Genomic DNA, 20,824 nt, shown 5'->3' with positions numbered 1-20,824 from the left:
AAAGGGCTGGGGAGGGTGAGTAGAAGAAAGACAATATTTTTTAAAGTTTCTATTACTCTTCAATAACCGTCGATATTCTAAAAATCAAATATGATTATGTGCTTATGAAGCATTCTGATCAAGCTACAGATTGCTAAAGAGATTTCATTTACTCCTAAAAGAAGAAAGGAAATAAATACTAAAAGAATTAATTCTTGAGAAAGGAGACAACACACATACACAAAGAAGATAAAATTCAGTAATACAGGTTTTCCAGTGGTCATGTATGGATGTGAGAGTTGGACTGTGAAGAAAGCTGAGCACCAAAGAATTGATGCTTTTGAACTGTGGTGTTGGAGAACACTCTTCAGAGTCCTTTGGACTGCAAGGGGATCCAACCAGTCCATCCCAAAGGAAATCAGTCCTGAATGTTCATTGGAAGGACTGATGTTGAAGCTGAAGCTCCAATACTTTGGCCACCTCATGCAAAGAGTTGACTCATTGGAAAAGACTCTGATGCTGGGAGGGATTGGGGGCAGGAGGAGAAGGGGACGACAGAGGATGAGATGGCTGGATGGCATCACTGACTCAATGGACATGGGTTTGGATGGACTCTGGGAGCTGGTGATGGACAGGGAGGCCTGGCGTGCTGCGATTCATGGGGTCGCAAAGAGTCGGACACGACTGAGTGACTGTACTGACAGACTGACAGGAGTTCTGGTAATATCCAATTTCTAAGTCTGGGTGCTGATTACATAAAAGCATTTAATTTGTGAAAATTCAACAAACTGTGTACCCTTCTGATGTTTTCTTTTTTCTGTTCGTATATTACACTTAAATAAAAAGTTTGAAAATATCAGAGAGATAAAGAACAAGATAATTCAGGGGAATTTGAAAGTCCAAGTACGTCAAGAAAATATCCAGACATCATGGGAAATGCATTGATGAGGGTCACAAAGACGGCACTGTCTTTTAAAAGTGTCCTGTTGGGACTTCCTGATGGTCCAGTGGCCAAGACTCTGTGCTCCCAATGCAGGGTCCCCAGGTTCGATCCCGGATCAAGGAACTAGATCCCACATGTCACAACTAACACCCAGTACAGCCAAATAAATATTTTTTAAAAGTATCTTGTTGGAAGTGAGTAAGTAAAAAAGAGAAAAACAAACATCGCATACTAACGCAAATGTATGGAATCTAGAAAGATGGTGCTGATGAAATAATCACAGACATAGAGAACAGACTTGTGTACACGGGGCAGGGGAGGCAGGGGGTAAGGGAGGAGAGGGTGGGATGCAAAGAGACAGTAACATGGAAACACACATTACCATGTGTAAAAGAGACAGCCTTTGGGAACTTGCCCTGTGACTCAGCGAACTCAAACCAGAACTCAGTAACAGCTGAGAGGGGTGGGATGGGGAGGGAGGCGGGAGGAGGTTCGAGGGAGGTGATTTAGGTAAATCTACGGCTGATTCATGCTGATGTCTGGCAGAAACCAAGATAACACTGTAAAGCAACTGCGTGTGTGTTAAGTCACTCAGTCGTGTCCCACTCTTTGCAACCCTATGGACTGTAGCCCGCCAGGCTCCTCTGTCCATGGGATTTTCCAGGCAAGAATACTGGAGTGGGTTGCCATTCCCTTCTCCAGAGGAACTTCCCAACCCAGGGATTGAACCTGGTCTTCTGCATCATAGGCAAATTCTTTACCGTTTGAGCTACAGGGAAGTCCTAGGGATATATCCTTCGATTAAAAACAAACAATGTTTTTTTAAAAAAAGATTTAAAAAGTATCCTGTTGGGATGACTACATGATAATGCAGAAGAAAGGAATAATGAAGTGACACTCCCACTACAGGCATCACTAAAGCTCCCCAGCCATATCACCAGAAAGATACCTACAAAAGAGAAATACGAGGAAACAGCAAGACAGAAGCAGCACGTACACGAACAAAACAAATAAACCACAGATTATTTGAAAAATTAAACCTTGCTTATGAAAATCAGAACTTGACTACTACTACGCTTATCCATCCCTGTAAGGACACGCGCGGTTGTTCAGTCGCTCAGTCATGTCTCTTTGTGACCCTCTGGACTGTAGCCCAGCAGGCTCTTCTGTCCATGGGATTCTCCAGGCAAGAATACTGGAGTGGATTGCCATGCCCTCCTCCAGGGGATCTTCCTGATCCAGGGATTGAACCCGTGTCTCCTGCACTGCAGGTGTATTCTTTACCATTGAGCCACTAGGGAAGCCCACCAAGGACATGCATTAACATACATTTAGCCAATTGCTAATGAATATTGACATTATAAAGAGTTTCTGACTTTTCAGAGAAATATTTAAAAGTAGAGATTATTTTGGTAGAAACATAACAAGGTACCTGTTGCAAATTCAAAATGAAAAGGTGGCTCCTTTTTGCATGGTTTTTGAATTTCTGCCAGTAAACCATTAACAAATTTCAAATAACAGGTTATGAGCTCTTCTCTTTAAATTGTCTTAATTTAATATAACATGAAAACAAACAGGTCAAGTAAAATAAATGAGATGCCTATATAGCCAAATGTTCAGAATGCTTCAGGTATCATAAGTAGCCAGTATATAAATGGCCATTTAAATTGAGCCATTTTTCCTTAAAAACAATATGAGTACATAGATACTGGCAATGTTTCATTTACCTGCTCTTTTTGTGTACACTGACAAATTCTTTCCTGGAAATCATAATATTTTTGCTACAAATGACTTTGTGACTCAAGCACAGACCTCATACAGAAAACAAATTTTCCACTTAACTTTATTGCTGAGAAACAGCAAAGTAAAGAAACAGCATCGCAGAAGGTAAGCTTTGTTTGAAAAGTTACTTCAGCATGATATCTGCTCCTTTTTGCTATAAGGCAAGTGACTTTTACATTAGTTACTATTTTAAATTATTTAAATGGCTCAATCTGTTATTTTATTTCTCAAAAGAATGGTTTTAGTTTTAAAAAAGCAAGCTGTTTTCTAAGTACAAATAAGTGTTGATAGTCAATAACTTTTCTAAGAGACAAAGAAGGAAGTAATATAAAGAGGGCAACAGGGTCTAATTTCATGGCTTTTTGAAGACTTTGTCATTAAAAATTAAACGGTTCATGAAAAACAAAAATCACTTTTGTAATAATAAAGTTCTTCATGCAATGAGCATTGAGAATCACAAAGGTGTTTAATATAATATATAACGATTAAAATAAAACAAACGAATGAAATTATGGTCACTAAGGAATGGACATGAGGAATAGGCACCTTAATTTGGCAGGTGACAATTTTCTCCACACAAGTGATTCTGAAATAAAGCATTTTTTCCTGACCTGTAATATAGCCATTATTTTAAACCACAGAACTTAAAAAATACACTGGCTTGTAATAAAATTATGATTCTTTATTGCAATATAGTCTTTAACAAGTTTTAAGTGTTCAACAGTGATTAAGACAAAAATTCATAAATACCCGTGTAGAGATATTTTAAGCTGTTGATTAAAAAGAATTACCATCTAACTTTTTATTCTTAGAGTGCTGTTTAAATACTTGAGAATCACAATTATGCTCTGAAATTATAATTAACATTCTCAATTGATTTAGGGAATTATCTGTGAAATGCATTTTCTGCCTTCTGTTTTTCATTCATATATTTTATATATGCAAGGTTTTAAAATAATTCAGTTATTGTTTAACACAAGCCTAGAAGACAAATCAGTACAGACTCCTTTTACTGTGAAAAAGGGGCAGAAAGACTAAGTAAATATAGTATTGGTGTTGCACCCTGGAAGATGGATTCTATTATAATACTTTATTCATTGTTATTATTGAATGAATTTTTCCTGAATTTGCACCTCTGTTATAACTTTAAAAATTTTTTGTGTTGTAAGCCTTCGGTTTTGCTAAACAAGCAGTTTATGCAGATTTCAAGGGGATTTCTAAAATTTAACTTTGTTTACAATAAACATATCCTAAATAACTACAGTCTCAAAGAATAAAAAGGCTTCCCTGGTGGTTTGTAGAGAATCCCCCTGAAAATGCAGGAGATGTGGGTTTAATCCTTGAATCAGGAAGATCCCCTGGAGAAGGGAATGGCTACCCAGTCCAGTATTCTTGCCTGGGAAATCCCATGGACAGAGGAGCCTGGCGGGCTACAGTTCATGGGGTCACAAAAGAGTCAGACATGACTTAGCAACTAAACAATAAAACAACACAAAATAAAAGGCAACCTTTTTGGGTATTCATAAAACCTTTGGGATTTCTAAAATCTGCTACAGTTCTAAATATACTAATGGCAAGATTTAAAATTTTTATCAACAAAAAAATTTGAATACTAACATATATTCCTCTAAAAGGTATTTTAAAAATGCTATAATTGAGACTTTAAAAATCAGAAACTTAATTATCAATAGAATAATGTAACACATCTTTTTAAAGACTTGGAAGCTTTTTATCCCCACCAGCTAATGTAATTTTCATTTTTCTTTTAAAATGTTTAGAAAAATATTCAGTCATTCCACTGTTAAGTTCAACTCCTTTACCATTAAATATATTTAATAATGCATAACTCTCAGATCAGAAGGGTACCACAGATCAGTTCTAACAGTATCTAAGATACTAATAGATTTGATTTTTTTAGCAGTTTGAGGAATAACAGACTATAAGGTAACTGTAGGGGGGCTTCCCTTATGACTCAGTTGGTAAAGATCTGCCTGCAGTGCAGGAGACCTGGGTTCAATTCCTGGGTTGGGAAGATTCTCTGGAGAAGGAAATGGCAACCCACCCCAGTATTCTTGCCTGGAGAATCCCATGGACAAAGGAGACTGGCAGGCTATAGTCCATGGGGTCACAAGAATCGGACATGACTTAGAGACTAAACCACCACCAAGGTAATTGTACAAAGACTTTCAGAATAACTCCATATAATCACTAAAGTCAGAAAGACTAATTATGTCTTTGTTTTCAATCATTTGTTAAATCTAAAAAAAAATGTTTACGTCTCCTCCAAATTCTCATTTTCATGAATTTTAATGCATCAGGCCATGATACAATCTCTAATTGTTTGCTTGATGAATTTCTTATACAACTCACCTACAAATGTCTACAATTTATCTGACTAGAAAAACAGCATCATTGTATGCATTCTCTTATTTCATTTTTACAGTATTCTGTGCGATATAAATGACTATTATCCCCATTTTAGAGAGGAGGCAGCCAAAGTCTAAAAGGGTTAGACTAGTCCTGGTCACAGTCTGTAGTGTTGAAACTGGAATCTGAACCCACAGAGTTTAACTACAGAACTTTATTCTTACACACTAAGCCTGTCATGTTAAATAGCTGAAATACTGATGTATCCTGGGTTTTATAATTCAAAATGAGTTAAAACTGTGACTCTATTTCTTATTTATTATTTAATTGTAATAGTTATATTACAAAATTATCTAAGAATTTTTTGTATTAAGAGAGAAAAGCTAATAATAGTATTATATGTGGTTTAAAAAGAGGTACACAGTGATGGAACCACTGAGCTATTAAATAAATCAAAAGAAGGTATGAGTTTTCTCCTGGTGATGTTAAGTGGTCACTTCTCTTAAATTTAAAAATAATCCACAAATCCTGTGATGAGAACAACAGCATAGACCTTATTTTTAGAGAACTTTAAAGAAATTTAAAAGGATGTGTGTGAGTGTTAGTCGCTCATTCATGTCCGACTCTTTGCAACCCCATGGACTGTAGACAGCCAACTTCTCTGTCCGTGGGATTCTCCAGGCAAGAATACTGGAGTGGATTGCCATTCCCTTCTCCAGAGGATCATCCTGATCCAGGGATCAAACCCAAGTCTCCTCCATTGCAAGCAGATTCTTTAGCATCTGAGCCACCAGGGAAGCCCCATTTACATTAAACACAAATGAAATAAAACATTTAAAATGATGTAGTATAAGTAACCATCGGAAATTCTGCCAAAAGAGTATATACTATCCACCAGAAAGTTTTGTCCTCTATAATCAAACAGAACAGAAAAAGAATGCTGGAAAATGAGAATGAAATACACAGTCTACAGAGTTTTCTTTACCAGTAGATGCTAGTTCCTGAGGAGGGAAATGCCATACTTTGATTTATGCGTGTATGCTCACTCACTCAGTCGTGTCCTACTCTTTGCGGATATTTGGACCAGAGCCCACCAAGCTGCTCTGTCCATGGGATTTTTCAGGCAAGAATACTGGCTGCTGCTGCTGGAGTGGGTTGACATTTCCTCCTTCAGATGATTTCATGTTATCTTTTCCTAAGCTAAACTATTTTCTAAGTCGTTCGTATCTGGGGAGAGCTCCTCTTGAAGCCACAGTTTAAGGACAACACTCTGGTCCCCCGAGAGGCTCCCACTCACTGCTTCCACCCAAGGGCAATGCCTTGCTGCGGAGCTGTTTCTCTGTTCGCAGAGGTGCCGGTGGCGGCGTGTGTACAGGAAGGACAGCGTTGAAGGAGGACACGCCCTGGTTGCTACTGTACCTTCGCAGGACAGGCCGTGGGAGGTGACTCCAGAAAGACTCTCTCGGCACACGTTACAGAAAGTGGGGCGGGCGTGGGAGCACGCGTACCAGTTATGCATCCCTGAGAAATGTTCCACGTTAAACTGGGCCACCTGGAAACGAGACGTCAGGGTAGGTTTGCCAAACGAGAGAACAGGACTACATGCAAAAGCTACATAATGATGACCGAAATTTCAAATCCATTATTTTTAAAACTAAAACACTTTGCTTTAGCTAAAAAAAAAAAAAAAAAACCTATATCAGGTTTAAACAGGTTGCTGAATGAATCTACATATACTTTTTCCCCCCACAGAATATAGCTGTAGCATTATGGATCACATTTATTCTCTAAGAGGGCAAGAGGACAAGAGAGATGCTACTTCACCTCGTAAGGTTCTCTGGTCTGTACAGACTTCAGCGAGCTGATCCAATCCTCCATCTCTTTCCTGTTCTCAGCGCACAGCATTAGTCTTCTAAATGGAGTGATTATCTGAAAGGGATAATTCAACATAATGACTGCTAACAGGCAACAAAGAGAGGTGATTATAAGACCTAACATCTTGCAAGGTGATTCTATTTCTAACCTTTGAGTCCTTACTTCCTTGATGAAGAAAGTATGATGCCCTATAATGTAAATGGATTTAGTTCTCACTGTGGTACAGAATGTTTCTAGGAAAGACACATTCTGACAAATCTTTTCTAGTTTTTTATCTCATTGCTATTCACTTATCAGGCTTTTCAGCCCTTTACCCAAGTCTATGAACTCAAATGAGCAGAGTATTCTTATTTCATGGAATATATCTTGAAAATTAACTTAAAATATACTTCAAAATAATTCACAGTAAGCTTAGAATTAATACATTTTCCAACATGGAAATTTTTTAAATTCAAAAATCAAAGGAAAGTAATATTAAATGATTTCATAACGGGTTCATTACAGTTTCAAGACTATTCTAAGTAATGTTGGGTTTACACATCCTTCCCATGGCCTATTGTAATATGATTTATGTGATGAACTTTTCTTCCTGTTGTGTAGAACTCCACTGTACTACCTTTTAGTGAGAGCAGGGAAGAGGAATTAGCATGCAAGTCCTTTAGCTGGCTTTAAGAGAAGAAAATAATTGTGACTTTCATCTTTTTTCTCATGTTACTAAAGAAGGCAAATTCACTACACCAAGAATCTTAAAGCAAGAGGAATAAAAATTTCATGCTGTTATAGTACCAAAAGTAAGATTCTTGGAGGTAAGATTCTGAAATGACTTGAAAGCAGCCACTATTTACCTGTGAATACAATACTCAGGTTGTAATCTTGAAGTTGCTAGCCCCAAAGCATTTACGGACAGAAGGGACCATTTATTTATTTGTGAAAGAAAAACAAAATGTCACATTACTACCTGGAAACTAATTCCGAGTAATAAATTATATATTTATTTATAGAGCAAACAAGAAATTTTCCCAGGTTAAAAGCCATTTGATTGAGTGATAATCTACATATTGCATTGAGAGCAGATTTCCCAAGTTATGGAAAAGTAATAATTATATTAAAAACAAACAAACACGGAGCACTTCTCCAAAAGAGTAAACTGGCAAGCCTCAATCACTACAGCTCATCTTAGGAAATAAGTCCTTTATTCAAAGCTAGAGTTCAGCACAGTTGTAGCTACTCACCGGTCATTGCCTATTGCCTCCTGTCAACCGTCGTTAGTTAAGGCTAACAATCCTTCCGCAGACCAAGGGGACTTCAGTACACTGCACAGGCACTCGTGCTTAAATACAGCTGGCCAGAAGTCACGTGGATGGGGAGCACGAACCACTCAGCACTGAGTATTTGTTAATTGCACATGAAATTGAACAGAACCCCACTTTTCTTCTGTTTTCCACTAGGCTCTCTGGATGAAGCTTATTAGCAATTGGTCACTCCTCTTCCTCAATAAATAGTTAATGCAAAGAGCAATGCCTCCCTCATTACTTACAAGCCAAATGGATGCTTTATTGCTTCAAAATGTTTTTCCAGGACAGCTCATCGAGTGCAGCAGAGAGGTACCATTAAATGATAAAACACCCCTGGCTCCAGTGACTGGCACAACACTCCAGAAATATCTGCATGTCAATGGGACTGACTGAGTAAATCTGGTATTTAAATAAGTATCATCTTCTGTATGCGTTACTTAATTTTTCTGCTATATGATATGATGTCACTTTAAGGATTCCTTCTCTTTCATTATGGCCTTAGAGTGAGTGAGATGCATATTATACAGGTAAATAAACCAGGCTTGCTATCTTATTCTTTCATTTTGTTTTTGTTGATGTTAATTTCTTAGTAAAGCAGGATGTCTGATGGTTTTAACTATCTTTAATGGCTTTAACAGCCATTGTGAATTCTATATAAAGAGGGTAAAGAAAGATGGAGAAATAGCTTCTAATTTTTCTTGTAGTTTTTGGAACTACATAAATGCCTGAATGCTGAACGCTTTCAGCAACATAAATCACGCATGTACTTCATGCGTTCACAAAGTAAAATGTTTACACTTTCACATTCTCCTTTTAAAAAAAAATGCGTTTTAAAATGGGCAATAATAAGCCAGTAAAGATAATATATTCTTAAAATACAAGACTTTTTAAAGCCATACAGAAATTATAAATAATCGGGATTTACAAGCCTTGTGATTAAGAAATCTACTGATTATCAAGTTAAGATGTTGATCCAGAAAAAGTAAATCCTCCATAAATCGTGAAATGCAGAGAGATCTCGTTTTGTGGCTGCAGGACCAAAAATACCCAGAACTGGCTGGGCTGAACAGAAGACAAGACTGGTTCACCAGGCAAACCGGTAACACCTCCCAGATTGCCCCTTTCCCCTGTGGGTTAATCGCTCATCCATTCGCCAAAGCAAAGAGTCTTCTCCCCACCTTTAATGTAAATTCTTCCTCATCACCGAGAAGAGGAGCAAAAGAATGTGATGTGACAGTCACAGCCGCTAACTGATGGGCTCTGGCTGCATCGTCACCAAACCCCATTAAACTACAGTAGTCCCTCATCCAAATCTTTATTAGGAAAATACCTGAGAAGCAGCAAACTCTGAGAATTACTTAGTTCTACTCTGAAAGCCTTTTTATTACAACAGACAAGGGAGTAGGGTAGGGAGATCGAAGGACAGAGGCGAGGCCATTCCCAGGGAAGACTATATTTGTGGGTGCTCACTCAGTCTCGTCTGACTCTTTGTGACCCCAGGGACTGCAGCCCACCAGGCTCCTCCCGTCCATGGGATTTCCCAGGCAAGAATACTGGTGTGGGTTGCCATTTCCCTCTCCAGGGGATCTTTCTGACCCAGGAATCGAACCTGTGTCTCCTGTTTTGGAAGGCGGATTCTTTACCCACTAAGTCATCAGGGAAGCCGTGCTGGGGGCCAAAGCTGGGATGTTTCTGGAAGTAGAGGACTTTTTCCCTTTATTGCGGGATTTGTGCTTTACCTATTCTAAGGCATCCCCAGCTTTCCCCGTGGCTCACCAGTAAAGAACTCACCTGCCAATGAGGAGACATGGGTTCGATCCCTGGAGTACAAAGGAAAGATATCTAACACTACTATGTATAAGATACATAACCAACAAATACCTACTGTACAGCACAGGGAGCCCTTCTCAAAATTCTATGATAACCTATGTGTGAAAAGAATATGAAAAAAAATGAATATATATATATAGAGAGAGATAGATATAACTGAATCTGTTATAATTCAGCAATAACTTTGCTGTATACCTGAACTAAAAAAAGCAACTACACCATAAAGCAACTACAATCCAATACAATTTTTTTAAAAAGGAAAGATATCTAAATTAGTTTTTTAAGTGCTACCTCGAATTAAAGACAAACTGCAGAAACAGAGATACTCTTTCACTTTGATGGTTACTGGCCTATAAGGGTTAATCCAACAACATGATTATGTTGTAAAAGGATCAATAATTTCTCAGTCCAGTAAAGCATATAAATATAAAAAAACAGATATAAAACAATCTGGCATTAATATATAAAATTATATCAAAGAGAAACATTAAGACTTTAAATACATGAACAGGAAAAAACAAATAACTGTATTGGTCATCTTTCAGTGAAAGAACTGTAGACAATTTAAATATTTTGTTTTGGTTTGCCTGTGGTTTCTAAAGCAAATATGTAGTATTTCAGTCATAAAAACATTCTTTAATTTTTTTTTTTACTAACATTAGAACAGGAACTTAAAACTTTGCACTGTTTCAAAGCAGGAGTTTTCAAACTTGGCCGTACTTTAAAATCACCTGGAGACTTTAAAAAATTCCAGTGTCAAGGCCATGCTCCACACTGATGAACTCGGAACATAAGAGGGTGGGATCCAGCTACCAGTGGCAATTTTTTTAAACTCCCAAGTGATTCCAAAGTGCAGCCAAGTTTGAGAACCAACATTCTAAAGATGCGTGCGTGCTCAGTCACTCCAGCGCTCAGTCGTGTTCAACTCTTTGCGACTTCATGGACTATAGCCTGCCAGGCTCTTCTGTCCATGGGATTTCCCAGGCAAGAATATAGGAGTGGGTTGCCATTTCTAAAGATATTTTACTGTAAATTCCCAACTGGAAACCAAGAATGTAACAACAGAGTGATTCAGCGTCTAAACCCTGAAGTCAGACTTAGAATGAATACCAACAGCATCCTTCCTTAGATGTGTGGCTAGGAACGCCTCCTGGCTCTCTGAGCCTCAGTTTCGCATCTGCAAAGAGAGGCTGGAGCAGCTCCTCACAGCTCTGCAGAGTGTGGTGTGCATTAGGGAGACAATCCAAGCAAAGCCCTCAGCACAGTGTCTGTTAGGAAGCCAGAGATGAGATGAGGTACATATTCATGGCTTTCTTCTATAATATACATATTTCTTGTGACAATATACATTGCGTGTTAAGTCACTTCAGTCATGTCCAACTCTTTGTGACCCCGTAGACTGTAGCCTGCTGGGCTCCTCTGTCCATGGGAGTCTCCAGGCAAGAATACAGGAGTGCGTTGCCATCCCCTTCTCCAGGAGATCTTCCCGATCCAAGGGTCAAACCCTCATCTCTTATGTCTTCTCCAATAACTAGCACGTTCTTTACCACTAGCACTGTGTAAGTGTGGTCATAGACAAAAGTAATAGGAACTTGGGTCAAAAAAATGGAGGCATTTTGCCAAGAAAATAGTCACTGAGTAGGAAGCCACCCAAATAGAGTTAAAGATAATGACCTATTCCTTAGAAGACATTAGGAAATATCAACAAATAAATCAGGAAACAATGGTCCCTTCCTTTAATTGCATTGTGTCTGCTGCTGCTGCTAAGTCACGTCAGTTGTGTCAGACTCTGTGTGACCCCATAGACGGCAGCCCACCAGGCTCCGCTGTCCCTGGGATTCTCCAGGCAAGAACACTGGAGTGGGTTTCCATTGCCTTCTCCAATGCATGAAAGTGGAAAGTGAAAGGGAAGTCTCTCAGTCGTGTCCAACTCTTAGCGACCCCATGGACTGCAGCCTACCAGGCTCCTCCATCCATGGGATTTTCCAGGCAAGAGTACTGGAGTGGGGTGCTGTTGCCTTCTCCAGCACTGTGTCTAACCTTACCCAAAGCAGTATTATAATGGTGAAAGGCTTACCAAAGAGCATGAGATCCCAGGACAGCAGTGAAAGAGTTCAGAATGCTGGCTCTGGTAGGTATCATGTCTCAACTAATTAAGATAGAAGGTTCCTTCTGCAGGGATGGGGGAGGTGCAGAGGAGAGAGTGAGAGAAAGTGTGTGTGTGTGTGTGTGAGAGAGAGAGAGAGAGAAAGAGGGAGCATGTATGTGAGAGAGAGAGGGAATGAGGTTGAGGTGGTGGTGAATGTGTGTGTGTTCGTTGCTTAGTCATGTCCGACTCTTTGCAACCCCATAGACTGCAGCTCACCAGGCCCCTCTGTCCATGGGATTCTCCAGGCAAGAACACCGGAGTTGGTTGCCATTTCCTTCTCCAAAAGGAACTATAGAAAGAAAGCAAGTGAAGTCACTCAGTCGTGTCTGACTCTTTGCAACCCCATGGACTGTAGCCTACCAGGCTCCTCTGTCCATGGAATTTTCCAGGCAAGAGTACTGGAGTGGGGTGCCATTTACTTCTCCAGTGTATATATATGTGTGTGTATATCTATACATACATATATAAACATACATACATATATACATACACACACATATATATACACACATATATATGTATAATACACGTCAGGTGGATATGTGTAAGATAGACCGTGTGTGTGTGTGTATGTGTGTGTGAGTGTGTGGTGTGTTGCAGGGAAAAAAACGTAGAGGGTTCCTCCTTTTAATTAATATTTCTGATTCTGCAATGATGGAAATTCTGAACCTTCTCTGGTAACTTTAAGTGTCCAACAACTTCTTCTGTTAGAAAATTCTTATTTCTAATCTAAAGGTCTACTACATAGCTATGTCTGCCCTCTGGCAAGTACTTACTGTTATGTCTTCAGTGATTAATCCTGAATTGCCTTGATTGAAATAAAAATTCGAATGCAGTGAGAAGCCCTTCTCGGAAAGCAGGACAAACAGAAAGTCTAGTTGCTCTATAACGATGTTTGTTGCCTGTATTTAGGCTGCAGTCCATGGGGTTGCTAAGAGTCGGACACGACTGAGCGACTTCACTTTCACTTTTCACTTTCATGCATTGGAGAAGGAAACGGCAACCCACTCCAGTGTTCTTGCCTGGAGAATCCCAGGGACAGGGGAGCCTGGTGGGCTGCCGTCTATGGGGTCACACAGAGTCGGACACGACTGATGCGACTTAGCAGCAGCAGCAGCAGGGACTACACTTTGACTTTGTGAAAGCCAAACCAGGTATAGAGATATGTCTTTCTAACACTAGGTCTGCTATACACAAAGTGGCCAAAAGTTCAATCTTAATATCCCTCTTCCATCCTTCCTCATAAAATCTACATCCATCTCTTAAATTATGTATGTTCTCTTTTGTTCCATTCTCCTTTTATGGAATGAAATAATTCACTTTGACAATTTAAATGTGCCAACACAGCTAAGCATCCTACGTGGGTATTTTGAGAGCAGAGATACTCCCATACTTCAGCGAGTAAACAGGGACCGCTACATCCAAAGGCACAGGTCTTTAATGATGTGTCCATACTTGAATCAAGCCGAGAGTTTTTCCAAAACACGCTCCAAATCAGACTTGGTGAATCAAAATCTTATTGGGGGGGCATGAATAATTTCAGATATTACTGCATATTGACAAAGCTATACAGGTAATTCTGGTGCACCTCCATTAGTGAACCATGAAGGATAACAGAAGCAACCAATTTTCCCATTCGTCAAGGAGGGATCTGGTCTAAATAATGTAAAGAAAATGATCTTAAGCTTTATGGCTCTTTATGGGGAAAGAGTCACACCCCTTTCCCCATACTCCTGTGCTCCCAAGTTTCCAGAGCTCTGCCCCTAGCAGTATTTCTTTGTGTGGGACCCATATGTAACATGGAGAAGGAAATGGCAACCCACTGCAGTATTCTTGCCTAGCAGGCTACCGTCCATGGGCTTGCAAAGAGTCGGACACGACTGAGCGACGATTACCCACTCACTCGTATGTAACAGCCCACCACCTTTAGCACCCACGTGATACAACATTAGTTACCAAATGGTGGGCTCCGAGGTTTTCGTTTGGCCCTCTGTTGACCACTGAAGCGCTGTGTTATGAAACAAGTTAACATCTATCATATTAGACAGGTTCCTTGCTCATCACAATACAAGCAGCTTAAACCTGTTTCCTTCCGCTGACCACTCCATACCCTGTTGGTCCCTAGAGGCATTGAGTTTGCAAATCCTGCATAAACTCTGATGCCTTGCCTTCTAAGGTCAGTGCTTCCCTCTTTTATCATAGTTGCTCAAGCCCCACTGGTTTTCTAAGATGACAAATACTGATCTAAAAAGTAATTTTTCTAAGGTGTTGATGGATGTGCTGCTGTGCTATGCTAAGTTGCTTCAGCCGTGTCCAACTCTGCGACCCTACGGACTACAGCCTGCCAGACTCCTCTGTCCATGGGGATTCTCCAGGCAAGAATACTAGAGTAGGTTGCCATGCCCTCCTCCAGGGGATCTTCCCAACCCAGGGACTGAACCCAGGTCTCCTGCACTGCAGGCAGATTCTGTACCGTATGAGCCACCAGGGAAAGCCATGAATACTGGAGTGGGTAGCCTATCCTACTCCAAGGGAACTTCCCAACCGGGGGAATTGAACTGGGGTCTTCTGCATTGCAGGCAGATTCTTTACCAGCTGAGCTGCTAGGGAAGCCTTCTACTTTCTATATGAGGGGTTTATGAAGTGTTACAGAAAATTTAAAAAAAAAGTATTCCTTCACTGTAAAATACTGAACTAAGTAACTATGGTCAACGCAGATTCTCTTTCTTCTCTTTTGCAGCTTCTGCATACCCAGGTTTTGTTTGAGAATAAAGATGAAAAAGAGGCAGAGTTAAAATCTGGCAACTAAATTTTGAGGGATGCCTACTAAAGAATGAGGGGTCAATACAACGATGAGAAAGATGTGCTTTAAAGCACTTCAGATAAAATACAGAAAATAGAGAATAGATAAATCAAGTGTGGCAATATCTAGATGGCAAGTAAAAGAGAGGCAATGTGGATGTGGGGGTTCATCACAGTTATTCTGAGTCTGGATTAAAAAAAAAAATGTACCAAGCATCTGGGAACCCCAAACAAAACTCTTTAAGGAAATGAGAAGGCAAGGGATGTGGGTGTCTTAAATCTCAGCTTGCAGGCCACACCCACGGGGACACAGGGTCTGACCTCCCACTGGCCACACCCACTGGGACATAGCATCTGACCTCCCACTTCCTTCTCCCATGCTGCTGCCGCCTGGTCGCTTCAGTCACGTCTGACTCTGTGCGACCCCATGCACTGCAGCCCGCCAGGCTCTTCTGTCCATGGGGATTCTCCAGGCAAGAATACTGGAGTGGGTTGCCATGCCTTCCTCCAGGGGAATCATCTCAACCCAGGGATCGAACTCAGGTCTCCTGCATTGCAGGCAGATTCTTTACCACTGTGCCACCAGGGAAGCCCTCCTTCTTCCATACCAAACTCAAATTAGATGAGTAATGTGGTTCCCTTGCTCAAATGACCCAAAATGTCCACAGAATCTAATAAAGCAAGACTTCTGATTACTGATGGAGATGGGGTGGGATAAAATATGCTGCAGAGAGCTGTGTAAATCCTCCTCCCATATAATTGTTGAGTTTCAATGATTCTGCTTAAGATTAAACCTGTAGATCACAAAACTTGATACAGGGAATCATGGCTTCATAACAATGTCATTTTCCATGCTAATTTGATTTGCCTTATAACCTATGGTTGGATTCTTTAAATTGCCTTAGAATGTCAAATGTAAATAATATAAACTCTGGTACCTGTTCCCCTGAAAAAAGAACCACAGACTTCAATGCTATCAGTACCAACATTCTCTCTACATATCTAGTATTTCCACAGGATCTCACATTCTAAAAATCAAAGTTTCCCTTCACTTAAATTAAAAAATCTAAAATACTCAAAAATCAAGATTTTCTTGAAAAATAACATATTAACACTACAAAATAGAGACTTGTTAGCTGCCAGAATCTAAATATTTTTCAAAGGAGCAACGAACTCAACATTACATAATTCACACAGTCTTAGAATCCATACAAAAACTGTAAAAGAAAGCAGTGCATTTAATGTCTTTATGGGAATGTCGTGTCTTTAAGGCTTTGCTTCAGGGCAATCGTTCTGTCACTTCCTAGAAGCATTTGGTTCACTAGAGAGTCAAAGAGGGGACACAGTGAAGCTGTAAATCAGTACCTCTGAAGCTGTGCTTCCCTGACCTGCTATCCCTGGAAAACAAGACGAGGCAAAGGCTTCATGGAGGCTATTAAGGAAAGCTATAAAAGTGTTCCTTTCTGGGATTTCCTACCATATCATTTACATACATAAATTAGTTGTGTAATGACAAACCACTGTTTCTTTGAAGACAAAGAAAGTTTGTATCCAAGTTAGTATTAACAGTCTCTATGCTGCTGTTTAGTTATCAAGTCACATTCAATTCTTTTGCGACCCCCTGGACTGTAGCCCGCCAGGCTCCTCTGTCCATGGGGTTTTTCCTGGCATGAATACTGGATCCAGTTGCCATTTCCTTCTCTAGGGAATCTTTCTGACCCAGGAATTGAACCCATGTCTCCTGCATCTCCTGCATTGGCAGACAGGTTCTTTACCAGTGAGCCACCTGGGAAGTACAGTTATTAATGTCAGGCAATCCCTACTGTATTAGTTTCCTATTGCTGCTATAACAAAGGATTCCCATACAGTTGTGATAGGAGTTTGAAATCAAAGGTGTTGGAGGGCTACATTTCTTCTGGAGGCTGTAGAAAGAATCTACTTTCTGTTTTGTTTCAGTTTCTAGAGGCTGCCTGCATTCCTTGGCTCACGGTGCCTTCCCTGTATCATATTGTTTCACCTGTTTTCTTCTCTGATTCCTCCTGCCTTCCTCTTACAGGGACCCAGGTGATAACTGGGCCCACTCCAATAATCCAGGATAACCTCATCTAGCAAGTCTCTTTTGCCATAGAAAGTGATGTTCACAGGTCACAGGAATTAGGGTGTAAACATCTTCAGGGTTCATTATTTAGCTTACCACACCCACAAAATAAATATATAGTTGTAACTTTTGATACTGTAATAATGAACTGATAAATTAATGACACCCCTAGTATATTTTATTATATTCATAATTTTAACTAATATCCATGGATGTAAACAACTTCTTTTCAAAGGGATTAATATTTAAGTTCCTTAAAAATAGGAGGCTCTTCACATGGAAACTCTCCCCAGTGCTATGTGGCAGCCTGGACGGGAGGGGAATTCACAGGGTAATGGAAACACGTGCGTGTATGGCTGAGTCCCTCCACTATTCACCTGAAACTATCACAACATTGTTAACTGGCTCTACACCAATACAAAATGCAAAGGTTTTTAAAAATAGGAGGCTCTTATGTTCTAAATGGGATTTCCCTGGTGGCTCGGACCAGGTTTGATCCCTGGATTGGGAAGATCCCCTGGAAAAGGGAATGGTAACCCACTCCAGTATTCTTGCCTGGGAAATCCCATGGACAGAGAAGCCTGGAGGGCTACAGCCCATGGGGTCACAAAGAGTCAGATAACACTCACTTCCATGTTAACAGACAGAATGATTCCTCCTGCAGCATCTTACATTTTCAGAGTGCCTTACCGTCAATAAGGTCACATACATTATCTCATGCAATCATCCAGCTATTTAGCTGGCCGACATGACAGGCAAAAATAAATTTAACTTGTTTAAAATCTCCTATTTAAACTTGTTAAATAGGAGAGCCAGAGTGTACAGTTAGAATGTCCAGCTTCATACCACAACCTCTTTTTCTTGTTAAGCCAAACAAGTAGAGCCTGTTTCTCAGCTGCTGAAAGTGAAATCTCTTGTGCTATAAACTGAGCTATCAACTCTAAGAAACCAACTGTTGACAAAATAATTATGTCAACAGAAAACAAAAAGCTTAAGGTGAAGAAAGTTTCAGATTAGCAATAACAAAAAAAATTTCCTATAAAAAATATCAAAATAATTAAGCTATAACTTAACTAAATAATAGTACCTAAAATATACTTGGTTCACCAAAATTGGTTTCTAAAAAATCTAAAAATCACTGATCATCATTCTAAAAGGACACCAAAGTCAATTAATATTTACACTGCCAGTACAAAGCAAACCTATTTCACAACTACCAAAGGGAATTAAAAGAATTCAGAACCAAAAGGCAGGCCACACCCATCAGCTGTGTAGTGTTCTATATAGTTTGCTTAGTGTGTGCAGGTTCCCCACGCGTCCAACACCCAAGCGTCTGAAAAACAGAGTTGAGTAACTTCCTGAGTTCACCTGGCTTCTAGGTGCCTGGGTTCACCTGGAGCCAGACATCCTGGAATGTGAAGTCAAGTGGGCCTTAGGAAGCATCACTATGAACAAAGCTAGTAGAGGTGATGGAATTCCAGTGGAGCTATTTCAAATCCTAAAAGATGATGCTGTGAAAGTGCTGCACTCAATATGCCAGCAAATTTGGAAAACTCAGCAGCGGCCACAGTACTGGAAAAGGTCAGTTTACTTTCCAGTGCCAAAGAAAGGCAATGCCAAAGAATGCTCAAACTACCGCAAATTGCACTCATCTTGCACTCTAGCAAAGTAATGCTCAAAATTCTCCAAGTCAGGCTTCAACAGTACGTGAACGGTGAACTTCCAGATATTCAAGCTGAATTTAGAAAAGGCAGAGGAACCAGAGATCAAATTGCCAACGTCCGTTGGATCATCGAAAAAGTAAGAGAGTTCCAGAAAAACATCTACTTCTGCTTTATTGACTATCCCAAAGCCTCTGACTGTGTAGATTTCAACAAGCTGTGGAAAATTCTGAAAGAGGTGGGAATACCAGACCACCTAACCTGCCCCCTGAGAAATCTGTATGCAGGTCAAGAAGCAACAGTCAGAACCGGACATGGAATACCAGACGGGTTCCAAATTGGGATAGGAGTACGTCAAGGCTGTATATTGTCACACTGCTTATTTAACTTATATGTAGAGTACATCATGTGAAATGCCAGGCTGGATGAAGCACAAGATAGAATCAAGACTACCAGGAGAAATATCAATAACCTCAGATATGCAGATGACACCACCCTTATGGCAGAAAGAGAAGAAAAACTAAAGAGCATCTTGATGAAAGTGAAAGAGGAGAGTGAAAAAGCTGGCTTAAAACTCAGCATTCAAAAAATGAAGATCATGGAACCCAGTCCAATCACTTCATGGCAAATAGATGGGAAAACAATGGAAACAGTGACAGACTTTATTTTGGGGGGCTCCAAAATCACTGCAGATGGGGACTGCAGCCATACAATTGAAAGACGCTTGCTCCTTGGAAGGAAGCTATGACAAACCTAGATAGCATATTAAAAAGCAGAGACATTACTTTGCCAACAAAGGTCCCTCTAGTCAAAGCTACATCCAGTAGTCATGTATGGATGTGAAACTTGGACTACAAAGAAAGATGAGCACCAAAGGATTGATGTTTTTGAACTGTGGTAAAGGAGAAGACCCTTTAGAGTCCCTTGGACTGTAAGGAAATCCAACCAGTCCATCCTAAGGGAAATCAGTCCTGAATATTCATTGGAAGGACAGATGCTGAAGCTGAAACTTCAATACTCTGGCCACCTGATGTGTAGAATGGACTCATTGGAAAAGACCCTGATGCTGGGAAAGATTAAAGGCAGAAGGAGAAGGGAACGACAGAAGATGAGATAGTTGGATGGCATCACCGACTTGATGGACATGAGTTTAAGCAAGATCCAGGAGTTGCTGATGGACAGGGAAGCCTGGCGTGCTACAGTCCATGGAGTCACAAAGAGTGAGACACAAATGAGCTATTGAACTGAACTGAACTGAACTTCCCTGATAACCTTATCTAAGGTTTCCACTTTCACTCTCTACCTTTACGGCACTTTTCTCCACTCAGAGAGAAACATTTGACTGTTTCCTGACTCCACCCACTTCATGTCTGTTGTACAAGTGCATTCTAAAAGTCAAACACACACACACACAACATAAATAAATAATAAAAAATAAAGATCAAAAGCAAGTGTAGCACAGAGTGTATTAATGTCTTAAGCAATGGGCAAAGATAACGGATTAGATGAGCTATAACATTATGAGGAAAGTGCTAAAGGCTATCTATTGTGATCGTTTAAAAACTTACCCTATTTGAATCCATCAATCAAATTACTCACTCAATCACTAGAAAATATAAAGAGTGTCTATTTTATGCCAAGCAATATTGCAGCCCTGGAGGCAAAGAAATGAAATACTCCATTCTCAAGGAGCTCATAGAATAATGAGGAACATGGGGTAAGTAAACATGATTTTAGTACAGTTAGTTCCTGCCATCTTCTAGACCACGTGACCCGACTTCAAGATCCTTCAAGATCTGGACCCTTATCTATGCTCTCAGCACCCAGGGTGCAACTGGAATACAGTGAAACTTTGGCAGCTAACCAAGACTGATGCATCAGGGAGCCAATATTCAAGCATTTAAGGATGAAAATAAGATTTTTTTTCACACCTAAAAAATGTAATAATCCCTTACTATCATTTTATAATCAGTCAATGGCCAAAATTTCCCCAATTGTCCCATTAAGTGACTTTTTTTTTTCAAGTTAAGATGTTGAGTGCAT

General features: G+C 40.0%; 1 protein-coding gene across 5 annotated transcripts in view; it reads right to left on the bottom strand.

Moving 5' to 3' along the window:
- The window catches only part of DGKH (diacylglycerol kinase eta), a 213,332-nt gene that overhangs the window by 75,475 nt on the left and 117,033 nt on the right, over positions 1–20,824 (bottom strand). For 4 of the 5 annotated variants that reach the window (XM_061434484.1, XM_061434486.1, XM_061434485.1 and 1 more), the window contains 2 exons: positions 6,896–7,000; positions 6,491–6,623 (listed from right to left, as the gene is read on the bottom strand). In XM_061434484.1, coding sequence (XP_061290468.1) covers positions 6,491–6,623; positions 6,896–7,000 — 238 coding nt within the window. Of the gene's footprint in view, positions 1–6,490; positions 6,624–6,895; positions 7,001–12,996; positions 13,292–20,824 lie in introns of those variants that run through there. The other variant, XM_061434488.1, reaches the window with a different exon arrangement.

This window comes from Bos javanicus, chromosome 12 (genome assembly GCF_032452875.1).
Source record: "Bos javanicus breed banteng chromosome 12, ARS-OSU_banteng_1.0, whole genome shotgun sequence".
Lineage (NCBI taxonomy): Eukaryota > Metazoa > Chordata > Mammalia > Artiodactyla > Bovidae > Bos > Bos javanicus.
Note: the sequence above shows the minus strand (reverse complement) of the source record. Positions and strands in the feature narration are given on the sequence as shown.